The sequence below is a fragment of the Scylla paramamosain genome, chromosome 1, assembly GCF_035594125.1.
Source record: "Scylla paramamosain isolate STU-SP2022 chromosome 1, ASM3559412v1, whole genome shotgun sequence".
NCBI lineage: Eukaryota > Metazoa > Arthropoda > Malacostraca > Decapoda > Portunidae > Scylla > Scylla paramamosain.
Window position 1 is genome coordinate 10,687,501 of NC_087151.1, and position 22,500 is coordinate 10,710,000.

Below are 22,500 nucleotides of genomic sequence, written 5' to 3' on the forward strand. Positions count from 1 at the left end.
ACACACACACACACACACACACACACACACACACACACACACACACACACACACCTGAGGGAGTTTCATCCTTCTTAACCGGGCCAGGTGGTGGCAGTGGGTGGGGCAGAACCTTCTCCACCATCTTGGGCTTCGTCGGGGTTCGCACGGGGCGGATGCAAGCTGGGGGCGCGGGCTTTGAGCATTCCCAGGTAACAGGAGACGTCTTGGGCGCTCATGAGGAAACCCTCGTCACAGGTATAGGGAATGGAGGCGCCGTGGATGATCGTGAGGCCCTTCTTGTAGCCGCTGTTGTACTTTCCGTGACTCAGCTCAGGCAGTTCACAGTTGTCTGGAATGGTATTTGTGATTGACGAAATGTCAGTGCAGGGGTAAGATCATACACGTTGTTGTTTGGAAGGGAAGGGGACGGGAAGGTGTATGGGTGCGTGACATGCTTTTTTATACCTGCTGTTGTATTTCTTGTGACACACAAAGTTAAACTCAAGACTACTTCTCAGAAACCAAGAAAAAGAAAAAAAAAGTAGGAAAGAAAAGAACAAGAAGAATGAATGAAAACGAGAACGAGAACAAGAAGTCGTAGGTTAATAAAACTATATATATATATATATATATATATATATATATATATATATATATATATATATATATATATATATATATATATATATATATAAATATATATATATATATATGACAGGTCAGATCACACAACAACAACCTCAACCTCAAGAAAGAATAAGAAGAAAAAAGAGAGAGAGAGAGAGAGAGAGAGAGAGAGAGAGAGAGAGAGAGAGAGAGAGAGAGAGAGAGAGAGAGAGAGATGAGAGGAGAGAGGAGGAAGAGAGAAAGCAGGAAGCGGAAAATATGACGGAAACATTTAATGACAAAAGTTTCCCCTTCGTTCATTTCCACCTGCGATGAAAATTCTCCAAAGTTTGACATATGTTTCGTCAGACCCAGACGGAGGGAAAGTTTTAAGTGAAATTTCACCGTATTTCTTTTTCTTTTCTTTTTCTTTTTTTTTTTTTACAGCTCAAAAGGGCATAGAGGAGAACTCTGGATGGAATGAGAGAGAGAGAGAGAGAGAGAGAGAGAGAGAGAGAGAGAGAGAGAGAGAGAGAGAGAGAGAGAGAGAGAGAGAGACGTGCTACAGATTTATGGAAGGATTGAAGAGTTGTAGAAACTTGATTTTAGAAAGAATAGTACCTGAAGATCCCAAACTACGGAAGAAAATAGTCGTAGTAGTAGTAGTAGTAGTAATAGTAGTAACATGAGGAGGAGGAGGAGGAGGAGGAGGAGGAGGAGGAAGTAAAGAAAAAGGAAAAACAGTGTTTCCTTCGTCTTTTCTCTCCTACATCTGGCCTCAACGTAACACTCAACACAAAATATACAAACTATTCCACAAAAACTACATGATATTCCCCTCACACACACACACACACACACACACACACACACACACACACACTCAATCATTCATCTTTATTATCCTACACCTATCACCACAGACACACCGTAACTCTTTTATACATCTACCCTCAACACAACACTCAACTCAAAGAATATAAACTCTTACAGATAGTGTACATGATAATCCTTCTCTAACCACCAAGCACTCATTTTTTCACCTCTGCTCTTCTGCATGTACTCACTGGCCACACACTCCGGCGTCTTGCCCGTCACCGCCCAGGCACCGTACCAGCAGCGCATGGTATCTGATCCCACCACGGTGTAACCACTCTGGCAAGAGAATTTCACTACCTCACTGTGGTTGATGATCTCCCGGGGCTGCAGCGTCATGCCGTTGAACTCAAACTGGCCGTGGGGCGTCTTGGGCACGGAGCACGGCACTGTGGGGCATGTTTGGATGGGTGGGCATGAACCTTCGCCTTTAGAATATTGTTTCCTATCTTTAGTGTATCTTATCACAAGTAGTTTTCTGTGGGGCAAGTTTGCTGCTGTTAGTTCTGTTCTCGTGTTTCTTAGAAGTGTACGAGTACTTTCATAGAAGATGTGCTTTATTAGGAGCTAAGTTGTGAAATAGTGGTGTGTGTATGTGTGTGTGTGTGTGTGTGTGTGTGTGTGTGCGCTCAATCTGCTCATACTCACACGTCACACACTCAGGCTTCTTCGGCTTCCACTTCCCACGCCGTGCACACTTGGCCGTCCTGTTGCCGATGTTGAGGCCGTACCCATGCAGGCACGTCACCTTAATGCGCGCTCCCCGCCGAGTACGTGTAGTTGCTGTCCCTGCCGCGCCGTGCCACCTCCACGCGAAGGTACGGCTGGCTGGCTATCGGGTCGCAGTGAGGCACGGGAGTTGGGGAGTCTGTGCGGAAGAAATGGAGAAATCGTAGAAGTAAATGTATCTATTTACTTAACGAGGTTTTACTACTTAAGGTTAGTCAGTCAGTCAGTCAGCCAGTCACTCGTAACTCGAAAATCTAGCGAAGGTACTTTACTTAATCATTTACCTAGGTTTTTATAAGTTGAGGTTAGTCAGTCTGTTTCGTAAGAAGGTTAATAAGACATTCACTCGTAAAAACAAAGTCTAGAGAGGGTACTTAACTTAATCACTTAATGAGGTTTTACTAGTTAAGGTTAGCCAGTCACTAGGTCATTCAAGCTCATAAGAACATAAGACTGTCATAAGGGAAGCTGCAAGAATCCATCAGGGTTACACGTGCCGGTTGCCTATATAGAGCATACTTACGTATTCCTACATTTTCCCATCGGTAAACTGGTCTAATCTTTTTAAAACTCCATAATGACTAAAAAATAATAAACAGTTTAGCAAGAAGGACGAAATAAAGGAGTGTAAAAGAAATGGGAGAAACGAGAAGAAAAGGAAGGAGAAGAAAAATAAGGAGAGAGAGAGAGAGAGAGAGAGAGAGAGAGAGAGAGAGAGAGAGAGAGAGAGAGAGAGAGAGAAACACGTACCATAGCCTAAAGAATAGCTATTACATTATCATATCAGCAATAAATTCCCCGATACAAGTAATGACCGCCTTCATCCAACACGTATTTCACGATTAACTTTTATCTATTGAATACATACGCAGCCCAAGGGAAGCATTTCTGTCTATACGCATGGATGGACTTGAAATAAGGTAATGAGCATGTGAGCTTGTTGGGAAGTAGGGAGGCTCCTATGGTAAATTATCATTATGGAACTACGTCATTTGTTTTGCTCTCTCTCTCTCTCTCTCTCTCTCTCTCTCTCTCTCTCTCTCTCTCTCTCTCTCTCTCTCCGGTTAGATAATTAGTAGACAAAATAAATTCTAACAATCACCGTGATGTTAATAGACGTGCAGGCAACTCAATTCTTCTTGATGCCATCTGTCTAATCCTTCAGTAATTTCAGTTTCATCCTTCACCTGTAAAACATTCATTCCCCCTTACAGATTTCTCGCGAACCTAGTAAAGCCCGGTACCATCAAATTACAATAGATTACGAACATTCAATAAGTTTACAGAGAGCAGAAACAAAGGAGATTCTAATGACAGCAGAAACAGTGGCGAGAAATCTTTCCTTCCCCAATAACAAGAGGGAGAGAATTGTCATGTCTTCTCTGTCATCGGAATTTTAAAGCAACATTCCCATCAATAAAACTAAGCTACTGCACCCCTGTATCTTCATATCACTCCTATCTGCATTAATCTCTAAGCCCCAATGCTCAGAAGTAACGTAGAACCTCTCGTTATTTTAAGAAATGAAAGTTGTAAGGGAGCAGAGAGGTAGCGCGGGGAGGAGAGAGGGGGGAAAAGAGAGGAGAGCGGAGGGAGGGACCAGGCAGCCGGCGACTCCGCGGCGCACCTCCCAGTTATGAGACGCTGTTGAGAGAAGCTAGTATCGGCGGGGTGAGGGTGCGTTTTAGTGTCTGTTTGTTTATGTTGCGTGTGCGTGCGTGAGCGTAGTGTATGTATGTGTGTGTATTCCTTGCCGGAGAAGTGTATAAGAACTAGAAGGACTTGAAGATAACGTGGGAACGAACGAACGGCGGAGAAGGTAAGCTGGTGCCGCTCGGCCTGCTTAAACTTGGCTCCGGCCGCCGCTACTGCTACCTCCGCCACCACCGCCGCCGTGCCGGGCTCCTCTCCCTCCCTCCCTCCCTCCCACCTCTCCCGCCCGCTGTCTCCAATTCGTGTGTGGTGAGTATTCTACTACTTTAATACGTTAAGCACTTCCTTTTTGCTTATTTTTGTGTTGATAAATGTATTCTTAACAGCATCTTGTTAAATTTTTCGTGGCTAATTACATATGGGATCGTATTGTACCAGAAAAAAAAATATTTAGTGTATTAAAAATCACACTTTTGAAGTTATTAATATCCAGAATGAGCACATTTATTCTTGCCACTAGTTTTTAAGCCTGGCACATGTATGAAATTACGATTAAATACGTATATTAATAGTTGTTTCGGCAGCACAACTTACTACTACAACCCCAGCATGGAAACAATTTGGCGGGACTGTTCAGCAGCAAGTTGTTGCTTCTGCTTTATTCTGCCTTACTTCTCACATTCCCAGAGTATTGCATCCGTATTAAACTCGTGCCCCGAAAGATTTTTGCATATACAGCAAGGCCACAGCGTGTCGTACATTCGTTGTTGTATGTGACATGGACTTGTTAGTAAGTGTAAATCATTCTTAATGGCTGTTTACATGAAACGACTATTGCTGGTAAGCATAAAGTAAATGCAGCCTCTTTATACACTCCTGGTTACATGCATAAATAACATGACGCTAGGCACTGCAATTCAAGCAAGACGACCCACTTGACCCGACTGACCTTTTATGAGCAGAGTGGAAAAAAAAAAAAAAACTAATTAAGAAGCACGATGAAAAGTGCTTTGGTGGTGTGAATATATTCCGTATTTTACTGTCACGACTGTGAAAGTATCTTCGTTTTTTTTTTTTTTTTAGCGTGAAGAAAGTATTAATTGCCATTCCCTCATTACGATATCAGATAGTGTGTGGAGAGTAACAAGCGTTATAAATGAAGGCGAACTATCGATTGCTTTCCACGTACCAGTTAATGTCATTTGATAATTAACGCTTTATAATAGAGCATATACAAGAGGCTTCTTGTATTACGATAATGCACTTATTGTAGAATAAAGCTACACTAACGAAACTTCAAATACACTGACATGTAGAAAGGAAATAGCCCTGACTAGTTGACGGCTCGTTGCCTTGTTCACCCGGTAACCACTGCTGCTCTTCCTCCATTGCGCTCCATCCTCGCAGTTTGTTATTAATTACTTTACGCAGCTTGACTTTCCGTCCAGTCCTCTAATACTCCCTGTGACTACACTATTATTAGTCTAACCTCTCATTTACCAGTCCACTACATGAACAAGCACTTGCTATTTATTCTGTTTATTCAGCTTACGTTCAACGCTGAGTCACTACGCATAACATTCAATTTCATTTCTATCCTCGCCTCTGTTCGGCTTAGGGCATTACGTGTATTGGTGTTGCTAAGCTGCTGACGAAATGTTATTGCCTTCATCTCCAGTCCATGCCTTCTTTAATATACATCAGTTGTGTTCCTGGATTTCACTACAGTATTATTGTATTCCGAAGCTTATCCACTCGACAAGATTAATGATTTTGATGTAGCTGATTGTGTGTGTGTGTGTGTGTGTGTGAATTTGTTTCACGAATTATACTTATATCATTGTTGTAATTAAGTTAATTTTCTCTCGCAAGTTTACCCTCCTCTTCTCAATCACACTTCATATCAGGTGTCTTATCTCTATATTTACCTGTTCCCTGCACCTTCACTATTTTGGCTTCACTACCACACTTCATTACCTAAGAATACACGTAACTATCAAACATTCTTCCTTACCTCGCTTGCCCTTCTTCTTCCATTTGTTCCTCCTCTTCCTCTTCTTGTCTACCGCATTCCTGGGGACTCGTTTGACAGGGGCTGACGGGGAGGGCGTTGTGGGGTCCGTCTTGTCCGTCATAACTTTGAAATAGTCCGCTAAGGGACCACGTAGCGTCCTGCCGAGGGAGGCCTTCACGCGGCCGTCCTCGGGGGCTCCAGAATTAAGCACGCCGAGGAGGAGGGTGGAGGGGTAGAGGGGGCGGCTGGGGTTGTCAGTCGGGAGAGGGCGGGGGGTGGCAGTGGAGGTGCTGGTGCTGGTTTCCGTCAGCAGTCTTTTCCTCCACCTGGCGCCGCCCGTCGTCGCCATCGTCGTCTTCACCTCGTCGTTGATGAGTTTCGATCTTCCACTGTCACTTCCCCCCTCCAGTTCATTATTACCGCTTATCATATTCTCCTCGTTCTCTTCCATTTCCTTCTCCTCCTTTTCCTCTTCCTCTTCCTCTTCAGTCTCGTCCTCGTCGTCCTCGTCCTCCTCGCTGGTCTCGTCCTCCAGGAAGGGACCCTCGAGGACGGGCAGCTCAGTGGTGGACGCCAGCTGCTCCTCGTTCAGGGATCTCTTGACCCAGCGCAGCCTCGGGTGCAGGTCGGGGTCACACCTGGCCGGGGAAGGCATAGGGAAGGCGGGTCAGCTCAGGGTCAGGGTCAGGGTCACGGAGGAACGTAAGAGGTCTAAGTGTCAGTATCTAAACACCACATAATTTTTATCATGTCACTAATTATGTTCTTATATTATTTTGGTTCCTTGTGCATTATTGTGATACTATTATTACTATTATTGTTGTTGTTATTATTGTTATTATTATAACTAATACTATTATTATTATTATTGTTGTCAGACTTTATATTATATCCATATAACTTTTTTCCTTTGTGGGGGAATCAGTTACTCTGTTAGACAAATACGACGTATATATTTATTTTATGGGTCATGAATACATAAGTGATAGCAAAGTGTCAGATGTACGTGTACTGGCAAGCGTCTTACTCGCAATATTTTGTGCTAATAATTTAAATTCTCTCTCTCTCTCTCTCTCTCTCTCTCTCTCTCTCTCTCTCTCTCTCTCTCTCTCTCTCTCTCTCTCTCTCTCTCTCTCTCTCTCTCTCTCTCTCTCTCTCTCTCTCTCTCACCTCGGCATCTCCTTGGGGCTCCAGCTGCCGTGCACACAGGTGGCTCCCGGCGGCCCCTCCACCAGGAAGAAACCGCGATTACACGAGAACCTCAGCTGGCGGTTGTTTCTCACCTCCGGGAGGAAACTGAAGCTTAGGCCAATATTCAGAAACGCTTTGCTCTTTCAGAACGACTGTTTTCAAAGGCTGCAGAGATGATTAGTCGGCTTCTCAAGACCGTTTCTCTTTTTAATTATAAATAAATCTTGTTACTCTGTCATTAGAACGGTAAAAACTGCCTCAAAAACCAGTGCCACTTCAACTAGAGCCTTTTGAAAGTAGAGATACAGCGCAGTGTTTCAGAATACAGGCCTTAGAGCGAGGCACACGAAAAATGTTTATAGTTGTGGACTTAGCATTGGAACAGAGCTACGTACTTCACCTGCAACCAAAAACCTGCAGTTGTTCTTTTCCGGCACCAGAATTCCACCAGGGCACAATGTTAGCTATCTCTGAGAGGCTGTCAGTGTGGGACTATTATTGCATTCACTGTGCCGTACGTGGCAGTGAGAGAAGCATGAGGGGGGCTGGTGGAATGCAACAAAAATAAGATAAAATAAATAAATAAATAAATAAAGGTAAAAATAAAAGGCCATTGAAAGTGCTAGTCCTTATAAAGTTAATAAAACGTCACCCAGAATCTGATTAGTCTTGAAAGAGCGTAGCCATTTTGAAATGCCCTGTGAAGTATGTACGTACGTGTGTTAAAGATGCAATTAGTGATGTGTGAAGGAACAGAGTTGTCTTTGAGTTAGAGGGCGAGTCTTGAGAGTAAGGGATGGAGGGTAGACATGAGACTAGGTGGTTGTGGGGGGAATGAGAGAAAGAGAGAGGACGTGAGGAAGGCAGAGTGAGATTGGTGGAAAGAAGTGAGAGGTATGAAGGTGGCTGGTTGTGTGTGTGTGTGTGTGTGTGTGTGAGGAATGGAGGATATATGGCTGAGTAGGTGTGGGAGAGAGAGAGAGAGAGAGAGAGAGAGAGAGGGGGGGGGAGGACGTAACGAAGGTAGGGTGAGAGTGAAGGAAAGAAGGCGTGAAGGAAGCTAGATTAGTGTCAGTTAGCAGCGAGGAGGAGCGTAAAATAAGGTGAAGCGAGTTAGCGAGGAACGAATGGAGGGAGCGAGGGCGTGTGGGATGCTGCGTGACTGGGTGGAAAGGAGGGGGCGGCGCAGGAGTGAGGAGGAAGTGAGTGTGGGTGGACTGGAGGGGCAGCGCATGAGTGGGTAGAGAGAAAGGGAGTTGCTTACCTTCTTCACGTAGGATCTGTAGTCATACATGCCCATGTTACCCACGAGCAGCACCCGCCCGTTCTCCAGCTCTCCGGGGAAGGGACAGTACACTAGAAGGAGAGGAGGAGGAGGAGAAAAATCAGTTTAAAGAATGTATTATGAAGTTCTCAGATAGTAAATAACAAATGACAGGATAACAAGTTAGAGGAACGAGAAGACTTGTATCATTCCCCTGCGATTCAATTTACTCAGATATTTGATTAATTCTGTCATTGAAATATACTTACGTCACACACACACACACACACACACACACACACACACACACACACACACACACACACACACACACACACACACACACACACACACACACACACACACACACACACACTGCTTCATACTCACTTCCCAAAAATCGCTATAAAAATGTTAAACCGATACTTGATTACACTGGAAGCTGCTTGTGATTGTTCGCCTGTCTGTCTGTCTGTCTGTCTGTCTGTCTGTCTCTGTCTCTGTCTCGTGGGCGTCATATAATGTATAACACCACTGCACTATTTTCTTTCATTCACGGCGCCGCTACATTCTTCTCGTCGCCACAAGGGAAAGTATAAACGAGTGCATGAAAATAGTTCGGCATAGCACTGTTTTCTCGCCAGAGTGCTTCATGATGAATGTCACGTTGGCCTAGGTCGGTGTGAAGCGTTGTGTTGTATTGAAACTGCATACATATTAGTACGCTTCTGGCTTTTATTTATTTATTTTTTTTTTACTTTTTTTAATGCGGGATGTTTTATGTGCTCATGTAATTCAACATCAAGCAGACTCGGTGAAAACTATGAACTCCAACACTGGAATTTTTTTTCCTTATAATTAGTCGTATTATTAGTTATTCATGCTTTCATCTTTTGTTTACACATTTCTTTCTTTACGTATATTTATTTTACTTTTTCCTTCTTTATTTTTTTCCATCATTCTTTATCCTTTTTTTTTTTTCTTGTTTCTGGTGAGGGAAAAATTTCGGTGCTTGACTCAGGGTATATGAAAGCACAGGAGTGTAATAAAATATATCCTATGAAAACGATTGAATGTACTACTTAGCTATACACAACATGGCATTAATTAATTCATTCTTCTTCACTACTTGACCTTAGTGCAAGATATATTTTGGTGTGAGGTGAGGAAGGAGTAAAGAGGAGGGCTGGAGGGGCAGAGGGAAGGAGGAGGGAAGATGGAGAACTGGAAAAGACAGAAACAGGAGGAAGGGTGGAGTGTTGGAAGGTCAGGAAGAGGGGAGGAAGGAGTGCCACAGACGCGCCTATCTATGCCAATTGTTCATATTTAACAATTTTTTTTATAGTATGAGTAGTAATGCATTGATCTCATAAAGTTTGTCAATTCCTAGATGTATGAGTCTTGGGCTTGGTCTTGGTCCTCGTCTCCAGTTAACATGTCTGGAGGGTCTTGTCTTATCTATTAAGAACTCTGAGTTCACTCACCCACTCACTTAAACTTGCTCTCCCTGTCGTTTCTTTCTCGCTTCATGAGTTACTACGTAAATCAATTTGTTCTTTACGTATGCACAGCTTATCCTCTCTCGTTTTTTTTTCTCTCATACATGCTTATCTTTCCTTATCTACTCATTCAAACTTTTTCTCCTTTCTTTCTTCTCATACTCATCCCCTCCTCCAATCTTTCCTTTACACACTTTCTCATCCTTCTTTATTTATTCTCTCTTACCTATTCATCCTCATCTTTCCTTATTTATTTATTCAGTCCCGTTTTCTCTTCCTCCTTCCCTCACTTACTAATTCACTCCTACAATTTCTTCCCTCGTCCTTACTCAGTTATTCATTCACGCCTATTCTACTATTCCTCCTAAGCACATTCCTTTTTTTTCCTCCCTCCCTCGTGCACGTTTATTCCTCACTCCCTTCCTCGGTCCTTACTTAGATTCATTCACGCCTATCGACTTGCATTCCCTTCCTCAGTCTCTCACTCAATCACCCCCGCGCACACACACGTTTATACTTCTCACATGTTTATTCCTACATTTTTACCCAACACACACACACACACACACACACACACACACACACACACACACACACACACACACACACACACACACACACACACACACACACACACACACACACACACACACGTCCATACCTTCTCGACACTTAGGGGTCGGGTTGGTCCAGTTCCCGTAATGACATCTGGTGGTGGTATAGTTCCCCTCCAACACGTAGCCGTCCTTGCAGCGGAACCGAGCCAGCCTGCCGTGGTCCGTCTTGGGCGCAATGACCATGCCGTGGCGAGGCCTCTCCGGCAGCCTCTTGCACCGGGCTTGTGGGGATGGAGGGGAAAGACTGGTAACAAACTCAGTAACACCTTTTGATACTCAGCCGTTTGATATCACATTTGTGTGTTTATGTAGCACTGATATTATAAGAGACTATAGTAATACCATCAGTTACACCCTTAGATACTCAGTCATTTGATATCAGACCGGTGTATTAGTTACGAGTATATTACATTGATATCGTAAGAGGTGAAAGCCTATAGCAACACTTTTATTTACTCCGCAATTTGATGACAGGTTTGTGTATTCGCCATGTTACTTTGATTTCGTGGGAATGAGGTGATAGATGTCGAGGAAAAGAGTGCTAAGGTTTAAGAAGTAAAATGTAGTAGTGATGTATTCTGATCACGAGGAAGAAATAGCAGAAAGGAAGGCAACTAAAAACCGTTTGTTTAATATGAATGAATTGAAAAAAAAATAACAGGAATAAAGCAAAAGGTAGAAAACAAACAAAATACAGGAAACAATGAATCAGAGAGAGAGAGAGAGAGAGAGAGAGAGAGAGAGAGAGAGAGAGAGAGAGAGAGAGAGAGAGAGAGAGATACTGAACTAAATCACAAACACAGAAGGGAAAGAGAGTCACGAAAAACACCTGAACGCAATGAGGAGCACCTGGCACGTCGTAATCAAGCCTAAGGTGCTGCCCGTGACAAGCATGGGAATAGGTAACAGGTGTCAGGAGCGGCCCTCACCTGGCTGGCAGCGCGGGAAGTTAGTCCAGGTGCCATTGTAGCAGAGGGAGGGTGCCTGGCTGTACGCTAACTCGAAGTTCTCATTACACTGCACGTCAATCGTCTGGCCGTGCGTCACTTGCATGCCGGAGCGGGTCTCGTTGCGCAGTCTGCCGTACTCGATGGTGGGCACGATGCACGGCGCTGCCATGGTTTGCGCGGGAGGAAGGAGGACGGGGAGAGGGAGGGGAAAAGCGTGGTTTGGTTAGGTTGACGGTGATAGTTGTGGGTTTCAGTATATGGTTGTCATTGTTGTAGGCTGGGATTAGTTTTGTGTTGTGGTGAGTGAGTGATGTGAAAGAAAAGTCATAATGAATTTGGTTGTGAAGGAATAGCTACGCTGATAATAGGAAGGCATTAAGTTATAGTAATTCAATATCATTCTTTAACTAAGTGCATAAAAGTATATAATGATAACGATTTGCATGATTCGTAACAAAAATATACAAATAGTGCTAAATAATTCATTCTATTCTTTTAAAACTATAATGAGGTTAGAGTACGCGCTGGAATGCAGTAACAGTATTAATAGTTTCCTTAAGGCTAGGTGGTGGGTGGTGCAGAGGTGGTGGTGCAGGAGGCAGGCAAGGCAAGGCAGGGCAAGGCAAGACGAGCATCATCAGACCAGTGAGACGAAGAACCGAAGGAGAACCAGACCCAAATCACTGGTCCTGAGAGTGCATGACCGGATCCGAAGATAAAGATGCAGTGATTAATCAAGGAAAAAAGAGGAAAAGAAACCTCCCACCTCCAGATAGGGCTTTTCACGTGTGTCCCTCCCTCAGCTGGGCCCCGTCCCCCGCCGCGGCAGGAGAGGGGGACGGGGTGGGGCTGGCGAAAATTGAAGTCGAAGTCGAGAAAGGAACCATGAAGGGAAGTCAAGGTGAAGACAAGACTTACGTAGGTCAGGTTTGGAAAGAATGAAGAGGGAGAGAGGATGATAGGAAAAGGGGAGGCTGGAGAGTGCATCTAGGGAGAAGGAAGAAAAAAAAAGGAAGAGAGAAGAAATAAAGGACCTAGCCAAGGAGGAAGGGAGAACAATAAGAAAAAAGGAAGAAGGAAGGGAAGGAGAGTGAAGTGAGTAGGCATACATCCGGGTTAGGCGTGGCTTGGGCTGTATGTACACTGTGGGAGAAGAGGCAGGACCGGATAGGATGGGTTTGGCGAAGCGGTAAAGGACTGGACTGGAGTGGAATGGAATAGACGAGGAGGGGCTGACTACCATGGCTGGGTGAGGCAAAGGCTGAGCCCGGTCTGTCGGGGTGGAACGTTGGGACTGAGTTGGACTGGACGGGACTGCTCTATGATGGGACTGGGTTTGATTGAAGTAGATGAGGTTAGACCATAATAGTGAAATGTACTGGGCTAAACTGAGCTGGGACTAAGCGGTAATGGACTGGAGTGGGCTGGAGTGGACGGAACTACTAGGGGTGGGCTGAGCGAGGCTGGGCGAGACTGGACTGGGCTGGGCTGCTTTCCAGTGTCCGCGAACTCACCCAGACACATGGGCAGCGGCTTGCTCCAGGAGCCATCGGCCTGGCACACGGTGGACTGGTCGCCCACAATGCTCATGTTGGCGAAACAGCGAAAGATGATGGAGGAGCCGAGAGCCGTGCCCTGGTCGATGTTTTCCAGCCACCCGTTCGACAGGTGACCCGGGTGCCCACAGTCGATACCTGCAATACCCCATATCTCATACTTACCTTTGTGTCCAACACACCAAAACCCAGGGTTAAAATTGTCTTGCGACTCGTAGTGGTGATTATAGAGTCCAGGATGAAAGAATGACGCACGGCTGTTGTGCCAGCCATACGCATTTATTGGATTCCTCAGCGTTGGCCCATGTGCCAGCCATGTGTGTTGTCACCTTCCATTGTTTCATGTGTTCCTCTGCGCTGGCTATCCGTGCGGCACGCGAATGGTGGTAACCCTGAGGGGGCTTAGCCTTCAGGTGCTGCGTCACCAGTGATAAAGCCATCTTCCATTGCTGCAACACATCCAGGCAGCCTGTCTACTCAGGCGACACTTCCAACTGGTGATGCACCAGATGCACCTCATCTGCACCCAAGTAGACAGAACGTCTTGTGTCCAGCAAGTGCTTTGTGTCAGCCGTTTCACTTCTACAGGATGGCTTCCCGTCCGTCTACTGGATGTTCTTGTCAGTTGTGTCTTTACCTGACACATGCTCATTCGTCGTCTTGTACTGGAACCAATGCCCTCCACATGGTGTTACGTCTGTGTTATGTCACATCAGACACACACTGGTCATGTATTCCTCTGCTGTCTTCCAGTGCGTCGCCTAGGCGGTGACCCACTACCACATAGGATAGAGGCACCAGTGTTGATCTTTCTTTCCACATTTATTACATTTCTTGATTTTTATATACCTGTAATACATTGTAAAGCAGCACAAGAAGTTCCACCAACATGGTTAGGTCAAAGGTAGGCAGGCATACAGAGGTATTTTGAGAATGTATTTGTATTAAAATCATGCACACATCATTCAGAAACATGAAGAGTAGAGGCTGTGAGTAAGAGGACATGCTCCCCTACCAGCAGTAGAATGGGTTGTCACACGTAGCGAGTGGTGGTGAGCGACCTTGTCTGGCCTGACGGACACTTGGCAGCGGGCAGCATACGTGCAAGCTTGGAACACGTGTGTAGAAGAGAGAGGATGGAAGATCCTTTATCTCCCATTCAATAATTAATTCATCAAAAGCACACAAAGTAAAGAGTGAAGTTACATATTCAATCATACATTATACACCTCAAGGGAATGCCATTTCTTTGTTTTTATGCTTATTTTTCTGCACACGCGTCTGTCGGCAGTTAGTCATGCAGGAGTGGCAAAGATTCATGCAAAGGCAGGGAAGTGCAGTGCGTTAGAAACAAGAGAGATCAACAAGACCAAGACCAGGCAGGCGAGGACTCTAGAAAATCAATAGCACCAATGTTTACAAGAAAGAGATGACAAGACTTTTCCCTACATACACCCTTCCCCCCTCTCCTATCCCTACCGCTGTCCCTTCCTCCCCAACCTACCGAAGCACTTGGGCAGCGGGTGGGACCAGGTACCGTTCTGCAGGCAGGTGGCGCGGTGGTTGGGATGGCCCTCGTACAGCATGTTGTCGTGGCACCGGAACTCCACCACGGCTCCCAGGATGGTCTTGCTGCCCTCCGTCCACCCGTTGTACAGCAGCCCCGGGGAACCGCAATTCACCTCTACCACACAACTAGCCATGACCACCTCCCTCCTTCCTTCCTTCCTTCACTTCCTCCCTCCCTTCCTTCCTTCCTTCCTTCCTTCCTTCCCAGGAATTCACCTTTACCACACAAGTAGCCATGACCATCTCCCTCCCTCTTGCCTTCCTTCCTTCCTTCCTTCCTTCCTTCCTTCCTTCCTTCCTTCCTTAACTTCTTCCTTCCTTTCCTTTCCTTTCCTTTCTTCCTACCTTCTTTCCTCCCTTCCTTTCTTTCAGTTCACCTCTACACACATAACTAACCATAACCATCTCCCTCCTTCCTTCCACTCCTTCCTTCCCTCTTTCCTTCTCTCCTTCCCGCAATATCCTGTCTCCTGTCCAGAATGTAATCTGCTACCTGCTCCTCCTCCTCCAGCCTGTTGCCTCTCTGTTGCCTCCAGGGTTGCTTGTCTCATCCCCTCGTGTCCACTAACATGTCCTGCCTCCGCCTCGCTACACCTATACCTGTCTTGGCCCTTGTAATAACACCTGGGCCCGCGTGTTCTCCCTAACTTCGGGTACTCCTCCTCGTCCTCCTCCTAAAGTATGAAGATTTTAGGTATTGAATTTCCTCCTTTTCTGACATTAATTCTGCTTGGTGTTCGTGTTTCTACTTCATATTCTTCTTTCTGCTTGATATTCTTCTTTTTACTTGAGTGGTTTGTTTGTGTGCAGCAAGCAAGGACGAGGATGGGAACGGAAGCTATGTACAGTGTGTGCTGTGTTGATTGGTTCGTCACAGCCATTAATGCTTTGTGGTCGTTGTTTAATCAAGTATTTGAGGGAGGGAGAATTACGTATCTGGTGTTTTGTGGTCTCTGTTTTGTTGGTAAAATGATGTGTGTGTGATGTATTGTTATTGGGATTATTGTTATTGTTGCTGTTATTATTATTATTATTATTATTATTATTATTATTATTATTATTATTATTATTATTATTATTGTTATTGTGATTATGCAACTTTGACTTTTCTATTTGACTTTTCTCTTACATTTATCTTTAATCCTCAGTATTCAGTATTTACTTATAATTTATTATTTCTTCCTCTGTTCACTATATTTGTATTCCGCAGATTACAGAACTGATCAATAACTTTTAAATACATAAAAAAAAATTGTCCACTCATTTACTTCACATTCATCCTGTCTCTTCATCTCTATTTTTTATTATTTGAATATTCATAAACCAATAAAGAATAATGTTTTTATTTTCCTTAACTTTCATAAACCAGTGAAAAATAAGTAAGTTTCCCCTCTTTAGTCTTCCTTTCTTTTTCCTTCACTTCTATAAGCTAGTAAAAACAGTATTTAATAAAAAATAACATTCCTTTCTTTGGTTTTCTTTTCCTTTTCCTTCACTTCCAAAAACCAATGAAAACAAGAAATGTGTGTGCACGAGTTTCTTTTCCTCGTGTTGTTGGTGGTGGTGGTGGTGGTGGCGGTGATGGTCGTGGCAGGAGTGTGAGGGGAGAGTGAGGGAAACTGTGGACACAAGGTAGCTATATAATGCTAAACAGTCACTCCCCTCATATCGTTGTTAATGCAGACTCAATTGGGTGGTGTGAACTGCTGGCTAAATCATCTCATCATTGCTTCCTAATCGAGTCTCTTTGTCTCGTCTTCCACATCTATTTATTCTTATTATTCTTTATCGTGTATTTGATTCGCAGTTGATCAATGTTGAGAGTTTTTGTGATTTTTTTTTTTTTTCCTTTTAGGGTGCAAGCTTTTGTGTGTGATAGTTTGTTTATTAATTCCCCTTTGTTTCGTACTTGTTCTGCTTCTAATGCACGGTCTCATTCCCGTCTCACCCCTATGATTCATTCCTATACTAATCCATTCATGCACCCACCCATCCACCTCATTACAAGCTTTGTTTTTTTTCTTATTATTCCTCTTAATCCATCATTCAGACTTCCCATTCTCTCTCTCTCTCTCTCTCTCTCTCTCTCTCTCTCTCTCTCTCTCTCTCTCTCTCTCTCTCTCTCTCTCTCTCTCTCTCTCTCTCGCCATTCCTGCTAGCTATATCTTGTATTTTACGCTTAAAGCATTTTTCCATCTTTTCATAACCATCAATTATCTCCTAGCTCCCTTCTCCCTTCCTTCCTTCCTTCCTTCCTTCCTTCCTTCCTTCTTTCCTTCCTTCCTTCCTTCCTTCCTTCCTTCCTTCCTTCCTTCCTTCCTTCCTTCCTTCCTTCCTTCCTTCCTTCCTTCCTTCCTTCCTTCCTTTACTCTTTCCACCTCTTAGTCTTGTTGTATTATGTTTATTTTATTTTTTTCGTATTCTTCTTATCTTCCTTAATTTCATTCATTTTCCTCTTCCAGTTATATCCTTACTGTTATATTTTGCCCGTTTTTTCCTCTTTCTCCCCTCTTCCTCCCATAATTTTCCACTCTTTCTTGTTACATCACATGCCCTTTATACCTTCCTCCATCCCTCCCTCCTTCTATAAATATATTTTCCATTTCCTTCCTATCATGCGTGTCAACACTTTCTTTCCTTCATCCCTCCCTTCGTCTTTATTTTCCTTTTTACCATTTTCTCCCTACTTTCTCCTAACTTTATTTATGTATCATTCTCTATATACTTTTTCCTTCTTTCCTTTCATCCGTGCTCCTTTCAGTCCTTCTCTCTTCCTCCTCCCGTTCTTTCCTTTCATCCGTGCTCCTTTCAGTCCTTCTCTCTTCCTCCTCCTCCCGTTCTTTCCTTTCATTTATGGATGTGATGAATGGAAATAAGTCAGGGTTTTATACGGGGCCTGACATGTATAAGCCTGATTGGTTCTTGTAGCGTTTTTTTTTTTTTTTCTTATGTTCTCGTGTTCCTTCCTGCTTTCCTCTTTTCCCTCCCTCCTAACCTCTCTCCCTTCCTTTCTGCCCCTCCCACTCTCTCCCTCCGTCCCTCCATCCATCCTATCATCTCATCTCCGTTTTCTCATAAGTTTAATTAATTTGATTTTATAGCGAGCGTTGTTTGTCTGAGCTTCGTATAGATTTTTTTTTTCTCTCTCTAGGATCCTTATTATCTATCAGCGATATTTAAGCGACACTCATCGGCGAAAAATATTCTGGAAATGTGTCTTGATTATGTGTGTGTATTTGCGTGTATTATTTTTACGTTATTATATATTTTTTTTTATTAGTTTTATTTATTTATTTATTTTTATTTTTTTTCTGTCTGAGGAAAGTATTGAATTTTCGCGTCCGATCTTGCAAATGCTTTCAGAGTTTTAATCTTGGGTTTCCATTTTGCGTCAGATTGGAGAGGAATATCTTACGATGGAGGAAGGGATCACAGTTGGAGGGAGAAGTGGAGGAGGAGGATGAAAAGGAAGAGAGGAAGTAGAGAAGTACAAGTAATACAAAGGACAGGAGGAAAATCAAGAAAAGAATGACTAAGAGAAGAAAGGAGAGAAGAATGAGAAGCAAACTGAGAACGAAGAGGAAAAAGAACAGAAAGCGGAGGAGGTGGTGAAGGAGGAGGAGAAAGAAGACGAAGAAGAGGAGGGAAGAGGAGGATCGAAGAGGACTAAAAGGAGAAGAGAGCCAAGAAATCTCTTTCAAAAACCTCAAGGTCACTGCTTTTCATCCTGCGGTCACTGGAAAGCCTCTGGGGAGTGTGTGGTGTTGGACTTCGACTCCCCCCCTCCTCCTCCTCCTCCTCCTCCTCCTCCTCCTCCTCCTCCTCCTCCTCCCGCGCCTTAACCACGATGTTGCGGCGACTTACGATTTTTATTTATTTTTTTGTCATTCAATTAATCATTCTTCTCCTCTTCCTCCTCCTCCTCCTTTTTTCCTTCCTTCCTTCCTTCCTTCCTTTCTTCTGTACTATTATCTTTCTCACTAATAGCGTAGAGTAGTTACCCAAACAAAGTAAGGATCTCAGGGTCTGTTGCTGTTTGGACTTCCTTTGTATTTGTATTCTATTCCTCCTCCTCCCTCCCCTCCTCCTCCTCCTCCATTATCACATATCTCCATTTTCCTCCTCCTACACGTACCCGAAGTAGAGAATCACACGAATGCAAACTAAGATACCAGAGAATTAAAACCCTCTTTGACCCTGCTACAGAGAGTTAGATCCTTCTCCCACTACACTCACCTACCCATGAACCTGTCTTCCTGTCTTCCTGTCTACCTGTGTGTGTGTTATTCCAGTTACTTGTGCCTTTACCTGGGTTTGTGTGGTACATTATTCACCTGTCTTGTTTTTTGGTATGTGTTTTCAGTTTCAGTCTCTACCTATGTACATGTTGGAAAGAAGTCAGGTGATGGAGGAGAGAGTTAACACAAGTAGCTACTCTGGTGTGATGATTGGAACATTTGTAGGACATAGATCTACGTGTGTGTGTGTGTGTGTGTGTGTGTGTGTGTGTGTGTGTGTTAGGGTAGAAAAGATACACTGTGAATCTTATTAGCCACATTAAGGGTGACACACTGCAACAATGGGACTCTAACTGGGTTGTATGTGGTCTTCAGGGTGTGGTGGTGGTGGTGGTAGTAGTAGTAGTAGTAGTAGTAGTAGTAGTAGTAGTAGTAGTAGTAGTAGAAGTGACACTGGTGGTGGTGGTGGTCATTACGTGAGGATCAACAATAGTAATACACACCTAACAACATCCATCAATAACATGAACAACAACAACATCGACAAGGACAAGTGAACATGTGTAGCAGTATATGTACAAGTGAAGGACATTAATGAGATACAGAGAGAAAACACAGGTGATCAGAGTGACATCATCATCATCATCATAATTATTATCATCATCATCATCAAACACTTAGTGAAATACTTCTGTGCTTTGTGTCAGTGATTACTTCTTACTTACATACTTTAAGCTTTTGTTTAATTTATCCTCTGTTTATTTATTTTTTTTTCATTTTCTTTTTTACTGTGCTGTACAGTCTTCCCCTTGCTTCCCTTCCCTTCCTTCCTTGCCGTCTCCCATCCTTTCTTTCTTCTTTGTGGAATGGAAGAGGAAATGAGAAAGTGTAGAGATCAGTTTCTCTCTACTTACTTTCGTCTTCCTTACATCCTTCCCATTGAATAAAAAGGGAAAGGAAAATTTGTCGGGTTAAAAAGGAATCACTTCCTTTCTCCTCCCTTCCCTTCCTTTTCTCCTTCGTAGGGAAAGAATATAGGAACCGAAGGAAAGAAAGAAAAAACTCGAGAGAGAATTCATGATCCTCCTCCCTTCCTCCTACATTCTCTCTCTATTTCCATTCTTTCCCTCCCTTCCCATTACAGCATCGAAGAAAAGGAGAAGGAAAACGACGGAAAAGAAACTATCATCACTTTCACAACCTTCCATTCCCTTCCATTCCTACACCGGCGATGGAAGAAAAGAAAGGAAAGGAAGGAAGAAAAGGCAGGGAGGGAAGAAAGGGAAGACTTCTGTGTGATGAAACGACTCGCGGTCAAGGAGAGAAAACACACTTACGTTTGCACTTGGGTTCGATGCCACTCCACTTCTTGTCCGGCCCGCAGCGGCGAGTTGGCGAGCCCACGATCATGAAGCCGTACTCGCACTCGTAGGATACCACGGCGTTGTAGGAAACCGCGATGAAGATTGCCTTGCCGTTCTCTGGGTTCTCTGGGATCTCACATTGCACGGCTGGTGGAGGGGAAGGAGGAGATACGTGGGAATATAGAAGTACTTGAGTCTCTCTTGCTGCACGGCTGTTGGTGCGGAGGAAGGGGATGCCTAAGAATAAAGGAGTACGTAGGCATCTCTCTCTGCACGGCTGGTGGTGAGAGGAGGGAGACACTTAGGGGATATAGGAATACTGTACGTAGTGTCATATTTGCGACCTCGTAAGATTTAGTTCTGTTATTTAAATGGGTGTATATACAATGATAGTTTTTTTTTTTTTATCTATTTCATTGAATTTAAGTGCACTACATTTCATCTTTGGTCTCTCTCGCTCTTCTTAATTCATCCGTGTTTTTTTTTTCTCTTGTTTCATTAGCCATCATTCAGGTTTTTGTAAGGTTACCACACAGGCATCTCACATTACACGGTTGATAGGGAAAAAAAAAATAGAAGTGAAAAACATGAAAGCAAGATAATGGAAGCTGCACTAAGTAACTATCTAGTCCAATACGAGGCAGTCACTGTATCCTGCATCCATCTCTCATCTCTGTCCATAAGTAAGTGTAACAATCATCTGGTTTGTGCAGTAATGCCTTGTGTTTGTTAATCCTAACGTCAATGGAATACAAAAAAAAAAAAAAAAAAAATCAGGCTGTCAGTGCCGAGTCATTAGAATGCTTTTAAAAGATGGTCAGATACATTTGTAGGTGGGGATGATGGGGGGTATAGGTAAGTGGGCACGTTTTGTACAGGGACTGCCACGTGAAGGCCTGATGGTTTCTTGCATTTACCCTCATTTAATCATGTTCTTAACCACCTCCTCGCTTATTCTTGTTCATCAAATAGTTGTATTTATAATGTACTCCTCTTTCTATCAATAAATCGGTAACTCTTAATTGTTAGTACTTGTAGTTGTAAATGTCATAATGTTTCGTTAGTAGGTGTAGTCGGTCATAGTTTTGGAAACTCCGTGGTTTTCTCTTAAGGAAATGACAGCTCCAGTTAGCCCTTTTTTTTTTTTTCTTGCCTTTTTTGTTGCCCTTGGCCAGAGCCCCCTCCTATATAAAAGAAGGGGGAAAAAAAAGAGCAGTGTTGATGGCAGTGGAAGAGGCGGAGAAGGAGGAAGAAGACGAGGAGACGTTAGCATAATCAAGTTTCATAAGTGTGTGTGGGAAAAGGGGTAAATACATTAATTGCTAGGTGGGGAAAAAACAGCGCCAGAAGCCAATGAATAAATTATAGCCCTGCCAAGCCTCGTTTATGGGGCGAGTCTGCCACGGAAAATGTGGCGTGAGGGAAAAATATGTACGGGAAGGGAAAATATCACGGAATAGTGACGAAAACAAAGGAGAAAATAGGAAAAATTGGAGGGAAAGGGAAAAATACTGAGGAATAGTGACGAAAAATAGGAGAAAATTAGAAAAATGTGGAGGGGAAAAGAAAATATCGGTGAATAGTGACAAAAATGGGAAAATAGGAAAGAAGTGGACGGACGGGAAAGAAAAATATCGTGAAACGGTGGCAAAAAATATAGGAGAAAATAGGAAAAATCTGGAGAGGAAGGGAAAATGTCGTGAAATAGTGACGAAATAATAAGAAAACTGGAAAAATCTGGTGGGGAAAGAAAAGTATCTAAGAAAATGGGGAAAAAAAAATTAAGTTACAAGAAAATATGAGTAGGAATTTTTCAGGAGAGTTAAGGGGAAACATAAGGAAAGAAATGGGGAAATCTGGAGTAGCAAGAAAGGGAAGGGAGGAAAATTATGGAACAACGAAATAGACATGGTGAATAAAGGAAAATTTTAGCGGAGCAAGAAAAAGAGAAAAGGGAAACTAAAGGAGGGGGGGAGAAATATAAAGACAAAAAAATAAAGGTCATTCAAATCTTGTAGAGGAAAAAAAAGAAAGAACAAATGGAAAAAGGAAAACTTAAGGAGAAAGGAAAACTTAAGGACCACAAAAAAAAGCTTGAATAATTATGAATATCTGGGGGGGAAAGTGGACAAAAAGAAGAAGAGGACCATAATAAGGATGGCGGTGAAAAGTAAAAAGAAAAAGAAAACGAAATCAGGATATGAAAAAAAAAAAAAATCTATAAGGTGAAGGATAAATAAAAAAAATATGGGATAATTATGAACATCCGGAAGAAAATAAATAGAGAAAGAGAAAGACAAAAATAAAAAAAGAAATGGAGGGCGATGAAAGGTATAAATAAAAAAAAGAAAGCAGAACAGAAAACAAAAATAATAATTAAAAGGAAAACGAT

At 43.2% G+C, this 22,500-nt stretch overlaps 1 protein-coding gene across 1 annotated transcript in view; it reads right to left on the minus strand.

The window, feature by feature from the left end:
- Nucleotides 1-22,500, minus strand: part of LOC135101488 (uncharacterized) — a 54,793-nt gene that overhangs the window by 14,574 nt on the left and 17,719 nt on the right. The window contains 11 exon segments of the mRNA XM_064005570.1: nt 77-331; nt 1,656-1,853; nt 2,113-2,218; nt 2,220-2,332; nt 5,861-6,498; nt 7,031-7,143; nt 8,316-8,407; nt 10,476-10,652; nt 11,361-11,543; nt 12,896-13,075; nt 20,082-20,255. Coding sequence (XP_063861640.1) covers nt 77-331; nt 1,656-1,853; nt 2,113-2,218; nt 2,220-2,332; nt 5,861-6,498; nt 7,031-7,143; nt 8,316-8,407; nt 10,476-10,652; nt 11,361-11,543; nt 12,896-13,075; nt 20,082-20,255 — 2,229 coding nt within the window.